Source organism: Manduca sexta, chromosome 21, assembly GCF_014839805.1.
Source record: "Manduca sexta isolate Smith_Timp_Sample1 chromosome 21, JHU_Msex_v1.0, whole genome shotgun sequence".
NCBI lineage: Eukaryota > Metazoa > Arthropoda > Insecta > Lepidoptera > Sphingidae > Manduca > Manduca sexta.
Genome location: NC_051135.1, coordinates 12,424,640 through 12,432,273, shown reverse-complemented (window position 1 = coordinate 12,432,273; position 7,634 = coordinate 12,424,640). Strand labels below are relative to the sequence as shown.

At 34.3% G+C, this 7,634-nt stretch overlaps 1 protein-coding gene across 1 annotated transcript; it reads right to left on the bottom strand.

Moving 5' to 3' along the window:
- Positions 1 to 521: 521 nt before the first annotated feature.
- Positions 522 to 3,072, bottom strand: LOC115447208 (zinc finger BED domain-containing protein 4). The gene has a single exon (XM_030174200.2). The coding sequence runs from the start codon at positions 2,576 to 2,578 to the stop codon at positions 893 to 895; it is 1,686 nt and encodes a 561-aa protein (XP_030030060.1). The 5' UTR covers positions 2,579 to 3,072; the 3' UTR covers positions 522 to 892.
- Between the last annotated feature and the right edge of the window lie 4,562 nt (positions 3,073 to 7,634).

The window sequence follows — 7,634 nt, the reverse complement described above, 5'->3', positions numbered from 1 at the left end:
TTATTAACCATTACATATAGAATAATGTACAAAATCAGGCATAGGCCGGTCCCCTATTCCCTCATACATGATTTTAGTGTAACTAACCATTTGCGCAGCGCACGCAAAGGAAGCTCTCAAAAATATTTTTTCCCCGTTTTTGAAACATTTTTCATTGATGCTCCGCCCCTATTGGTTATAGCGAAACGGCTATACAACACAAAAAAAAAATCAGTTTAAACAGTAGTTCCCGAGCTTAGTGCGTTCAAACAATCAAACAAACTCTTCGGCTCTATATAAAAGTATAGATATAGATATGCATTTGATGAGCAGCGATAATCAGTGTTAACACCACAATCGACCATTGGCATAGCTACGAATTCATATTATATAAATGAAATTTACTTCACTTGTTTTATATTTTTATAGGACAATAATTTTAAGTACTTTATAATAGAGTGGCACATAAAATGGATAGATACATTGTGTTAAAAAAATTAGTCCTCCTTGCTTCGCCATAGTCGGGTAATAAAAACTACATATAAGAATTGAATAAAGTTTTATTTTGGCATAAGTAAAACAAATAAAGAAATAACAAAGATGGGCGAATACCCGTGAGCAAACAATATTTTTTTTAACTAATTACTGTATAATCATTTTGTTAAAATCACATATTGTAATTAATAAAATATATTTTGTTTAAGAATATCCTTAAGATATTTACATATCAAAGATGGGGGAATATCTGCCAACAGGGATATTTTCAAATGCGCAGCAATAATAACATTGTAATTATTTAATTAAAATCAGATAATATTGATATTTAGGAATAATAGTTTTAGTATGTGGCTTTATTTTGGCGTTATTCATTTGAATATAGCTATAGAAAAGGAAAATAACTATTTTTTTTAAATCACATATTGTAATGCAAAAATAATAGTTTGTTCAATTTTGAAAGGCCTAGACGGCACCTATTCTTGTCTCTGACATGGCCTGCCCTTGCAAATATTTGATCACAGGGAACCGATGAAGCTTGTACACATAATCTAATTTTCATATATTTATAAAGATGTGGGTATGTATTTTTGTTCTTTTCCCACCATTCTAGGGGATCTTTTTCTCGAGGCAAATATTCCTCCTGCATGTATTTTTCGAGCTCAAGTATGCCAGGGGCTGTGGTGTTTTCTGGTAAGGATAAGGCATATTCTAAGTCCAGGTCATCCCATATAGACAGTATTTTTGGAGAGAATGTGTATGATTGTTGGGATATTAACTTGCCTTTTAAATGTTTTAACGCCCATTCATAATTTTCAGGCTTTTTGAAAGCTAAATTTCTAAATCTTGGGTCTAAAATGGTTGCTTCCGATGTTATCATATCCGTTTCAGGATCTTGCAATTTAGCAAACTCTGCTTTTAAATTACAGATTAGTTGAGAAATTTCTCCAGGTATACCCTCTGTGAAATACATTTGATCTTGTTCCATTATATGATTCATCATAAATTGATAATAAAATGGTGTTTTTGAAAGTGTTAATTTTTCAGTACAAATGTCTGTGGTCACATCATAAAACAACTTCAATATGGGCATTGCCCTTTCAATGACTTCCCATTCATGTTGAGATGGCAAAAGGTCATCCCTCAACATGCTCAAAGAAGAAATAATGCATTCTTTCAATTTTAAAAATTGGTCTAACATTTCATATGTGTTATTCCAGCTCATAGGAGAGCCTTGCTTCAACTTAAACTTTGCTATTCCAATATTTTTTGCTACTTCCATTAATTTCTTCTTTGCTTGAGCAGTGTTCCTATAGTATTGCACTATAATTTTAACCTTTGAAATTATTTCAGCGATTGTATTAGGCGTCGCATTATTCTCATCTAAGTTTCTAATTCCCAGCGCATCTTGTAAAAATACATTTACTTTTTGGGCGAAACAACCAATTGATTCCCAACATCCCAATCTCACAGCATTTCTTAAGTTTGGTGTGTTGTCGCTGACAATAACAACAATTTTATTTTGGATGTCCCATGTTTCAAACACAGATTGCAAACTTGTTGTTAAATTGCTGGCTGTATTGTCTTTTGCATATTGTACACAATCTAAAAAGTAACTTTTTGAAATGTTTTCTTCGTTTATAAAATGCGCTGTGATATCTATAAATGAGTCGTTGTTTACAGATGTCCAGCCTTCGGTGGTGATACAAATTGCTTGTGCAGTGTTAATTTCTTCTATTACAAACGAGCGAACTTCGTAATAGTATTTATTCAGGAGACGATTGGACAATGTTTTTTTTGTTGGCAACTTGTAATTCGGATTTAGTGCTTGTATTAACCGTTTAAATCCTTCTTTTTCGACGATACCAAATGGATGATAGTCTTTGCATACCATTTTTAACAGTATGCGATCCACCTCTAGGGATGAGTTTACGTTTAAATTTATTTTTGAATCATTATTGTCCATGGCTGGGAAGTCTGCGGTACCTTGTAAGATAGTTGGTGAAACAACTTGCATGGTGGAAGAACGAGATGAACTCGAGTCCGGTGAATGGTATCCGCTGGTTTCAGCGATTTTTATAGCTGGTTTTTTAACCGGCGTCATACTTATTGTGCTGTGTTTACGTGATATATGTCTGAACAAATCTTCAGATGACCGCACCGACACAAATTATTTGAAAGCAATGTACACATTTCACTCTTTTCTTGTTTATTTATTTAAAATGGTCCCATATATGACTTCGTCGTTTGCTTGTATGCACTCGGTTACTCATTGTCCACTTTATTTTTACTGGTAAATAATCTTATTAACAGATTCTATCGTAAATAACCCAATTACACTTATACTCAAGCATTGGTCTATTTTTCAAATCACCTTGAGATTCGAGTCCTTAAAATACGTCATGGAGAGTACATACCTAATAAGCACGTCACTAGATAATAACTCAATCGTAGTAAACAGTAATACGAACTCCGAAGTGGTTATCGTATTTACAAACAACTGATCAGGAATGCGCGAACTAATGCCGAGTTACAGTACTAGTTGTGCGCCGTGCAAGCGCGATTCGCAAACTGTCAAAAAGGGAAGCAAATAAGTTATTGGCGGGAAACGCGGGAAAAACGCGGCCGGCCGGCGCGGCGGACCAGTCTGTCCCCTTCCCCGCCCCGCACGCACCGCTAAGGTCTGCCGTCGTGCCGCATCGAATGAATTTTAAAAAAATGTGCGCGAAATATTCCCTGAAACTCGGCTTATTTATATTACCGCGAAAGGTATATTACTGATAAAATGGATTACATTGTATATTAACAATTTTAATCTGCAATATTAAATTAAAAAACATAATTATATGGATGTACTTATATCGTACGTAGTACGTATATTATTGTTCGGTTTCCTTCGTATCAGTAATTTTGATTAGATTTCTATTTCTACAGCTACAATAATGTTCCGACTGTTCCGTATTGGGTGATGAACGGTCTGTAAAACAAGTAGCGAGTTCGATACTCGCGTTGGTACTTAGTGATGAAAAAATAACTTTTTGGGATCATGATGACATATGATACGGGGGAAAGTAACAATCGTATTATTCACAAACAATAAGTCCTTACTCAGCTAATGGATTCGCAGTTTACATTAAAGCATAGGGTTGGCAATTTTGGAATTTTATTTTAATTCATTAATCTGGTACTACTTATCTCAATCTGATTTGACTGCCTCGTTAGCGTAAGTGCAATAAGGTCAGCGGTATAACTGTGATACAGAGGTTTCGGGTTGGATTCCCGCATCGAATAAGTGATAATGGGTATTTCTACTTAGTATTAGCCCGGAGTGTGGAACTTTTGCCCAATATGGCGATGTGATCGCCACTTTCACATCATAGTACAGAATACACATGACGAAAAATTGCTAGACTAATTGCGGCTCCGCATAGCCCTTTAAGGACGAGATCGCGTGAGTATGTATAGGTACGCGACTATGAAGTGTCGCTATGTGGCAGAACACAAGCAGCTGGCATTTTCGTGATTTTCTTTAAATTTGTTGGCGACAGACATTTGTATCAGACCATCAATTAATTTAGTAGCATAACATTAATCAAAGCGCCTCCTGTGTAATGCGTATGCGCAACGATAGTTTGACTCACTGTTAGCACTACGAAATAGACTAAACATAGGTGCTTAGAATTGTGTTGGTCTATACAATACTACACCGAGCTGAGTAATGTTTGTCATCACAAATGTAAGTGTTGAATTTTGAAATCCCATTTTGTTTAATAATTGTACCGATAAATAATCAAACACTTTGCTTTCAGTTCTACATATTAAAGTACGTATAAAAAAGTAAAAAAAAAGAAACTAACAAGAGAAGAAAGATTGGAAGAGAAAAGGGAAGCTGAGAAGATGCGTTATTATCGTATGAAAGAGGATTCCAAGAAATACGCTGAACTAATAAGAGCTAAGAAAAGAAAAGATTGCCGTATAAATAGTAATAGTAAAAGAATAGCTTTCAAGGATATCCTTGAGAGGAAATGTTGGAGAATATGGCAACCTAATTCGAGTAGTGAGCGTTTACGTGCTACTTTTAGTAGACATTTTACGTACCTTAGTCTAGTCTAGTAAAGCATTAATTCCCAATGTGATCCAGGTGGTGGACCCACAGCTCCACGTTTTTCAAAGAATTATAATCCGTTCCTATATTTGGGGGATCAGTAGAAGGGTTATAGATCTATTCCGACCATACTCAATCTTTTTTCATTCATATGTGGTTTAGAGTATGTTATTGTTGTGTATTTATTTCTAATACTCTTTTACCTTGCAGTAAAATACGCAATGATACCAACCGCACGAGGCAAGCCACTGCTAATGCTGAACGGGTATACGTTCTCCATGAACAATCGAGCACCAGGGTTGTTCTACTGCTCCAAGAAGGCAACCGGTTGTAAGGCCAGCGTGAAGTTGAACAAGAATGGGCTTATCATCAGGGCTCACGAGTACCACAATCACGTTCCGCCGAGGTACATGGTGTCTGCTTCGGGGACGTACATGAAGTTGAATTGAAAATGTTAGAGGATCAGATAAGTTATTGGGTTTAAATTGACGCAGACAAATTAAATTGCAGTTGTAACAAATCAAGATTTTTTTGCCTTCTTTGTTGAGGCGGATTGTGGTTAATGGGTGGAATATTTATTTAAAAGCTTTTATTTTGACGGTTGAAAATCGGCACTTGAAATTTGTCCTAGATTTATAACATAATCGCGATCTGTATAATATGAAACATATGAATGGTGTGAAATTATCGTCTTTTGTCGAAATATCGACTTTGTAGTTTATGTACAAAGTTGATATTGAATTGGTCGTGTAACTTAAATATTTTTTTTTTATATTATCGAACTTGTGAAATATAGCATAAGGCTATGAAATATGAATCATAGGTATCGTATGAAAAGGGTGTTAAGTTGTATGATGATTGGTCGCGAAATCATGTTAAAATTAAGTATGCGTTGAATATTACATTATGTGAGTGTTGATTAGTGTTGCCAGGTCCTATTTGTTTAAAATCGGGGTAAAAAGTAAAACAAATAGGGATTCGGGATCGTAGATCGGGTCGCACTTAAAATACTGCAAGACATGCTAAAATTGGTTTTAATTTGATTATCTGTTTTAACATCGAAGCCCAGATCGCTGTACTGTCGCGTCTAAGCGACAGAACAAAACAACGCTATACAGCGCTAGTGATGTGATGCGTACTTTATTATTTTCATAATACTTAAGGTCAGGTGGGGCAAGTGCGCCGACGGGGTAAGTGCACCTACCCTAAAAAAATCGAAAACTATTGATGTTATACAATTACCGCAATCTTATATCTATGCTACTAACTGAAATACAGTTCCACTAAAAACATAAATGGCTATGTTCATTTTAATACGATTTATTCGCCATTTTATTTTAAGTGTCATTTAGACCTGTAAACCGAGATGACCCCGTGAAAGATAACATCAAATATTTCAAGATATTTAACATATTTCTGTAAACCAGTAAGGTGAATACATAGTTTAAACCTTTTATTTTAACTTCCTGCCTGAATTTTATTTATATATACTAAAATAAAGGGTTTTTTAGCAATGCGAAAAAATGTACCTAAAAATTGTCGAGTAGGGCAAGTGCGCCACATTTAGTAGTCGTATGGCGCACTTGCCCCTGATCCATATATAACCAACCTTTTTTGAGAATAAGTTTTACTAATATGAATTATTATTATTAAAATGTTATACCTAACAGCAGATTTTTTGTACTCCAAGGTATTTTTGTTTTGAGTCGACTTAAATAAAGGGGCGTATTAGTTAATTCGTTTTTACAAAAGAAAAACTGAAATACCTTGGTCTAGAGCAACTTTACGTGAATAGGTTGCAACTGTTCGATCAGGCACGTTATCTGGATATAATGCAGCTAAAACATATCAAATGTCATAAGGCCAAATTCTAAGTAATTGAGTTATAATGCATTCAAAATTGTTAATTCCCACTTTTTTGTATGTTTTTTTTTAGTTTTTAGAAATAAAATAGATTTTATATTAGGGCTACCATTTTTTTATTCCAACATATTCACAACAAAACTCTAACATAGCAAAAAATTATATATCAAAAAAAATTCTAAAATGTTTTCAAGCCCTGATTTACATATATATGGCGCACTTACCCCGAATTTGATTTGACAGCCATAGTTTGTTATAATATTGAGTGATTAAGAATTATCCAAGAGCAATGCGAGTAAAACTTATTTCTCTATGGACTAAAGTGAGTGTTTTCTTTATAATGTTTCATATTGGCGTTTTTTTTCACACAGGCGCACTTACCCCATTTCCAGAGGCAAGTGCGCCTACCACCATTTTTTTTACTTTGAGCAAAATATTATTAATTTATGGTCCGATTTCCTTGAATGGCTATATGTTGTTATCACAAAATACCAAATATTCTTAAATTAATAAAATTACATTCTTAAGTCAGCACAAAAAGAAATTATTTTGCATTGAATCCAGCTATGAAAATTTTATGGCGCACTTCCTCCGACTGACCTTAATTATTTTTAATTAATTTATTGATTTATCGGGACATTTGGTGTCCTGATCAGGTGCAACTCGGGATACGTCCCCAAAACTCTGAAAAGCTGGACGGCCCGCGTTAATCGGATCACCTAGTAACACTAGTGCTGATATTTATGAAATTGTTGTTGCATTTAGTTATTTTTAAGGTCGTGTCTAGTCATAGGTCTGTGAATTTACTGTCTTTGCCCATTATGTTATTGTTGATTAGGCGAAAATAAACAGTATATATTGCAAGTTTACTAATGTATATTTACAATAAATCGCTGGCTAATTATGACAAGGTGTTATATATATTTTTATTTATGTTGAAAAAATGAGATAAAATATTTATTTTGATAAAATTTTGACTATAATTCATGGTTGTCCCTTTATTCATGTCTCGGGACTATTGGAAATTTTCAATAAAGGAGATGTAGAATGTTGTGATATATAATATTTCAATTTGCACATCAAATATAACAGAACCTTGTAATAGTGACCCAGCGTAATGTTAAGGTAGAAAATGTTTGTTTTGGTGTTTAATGTCTGGTTTAGAGTATGACTTGTACATTGTACACTCATA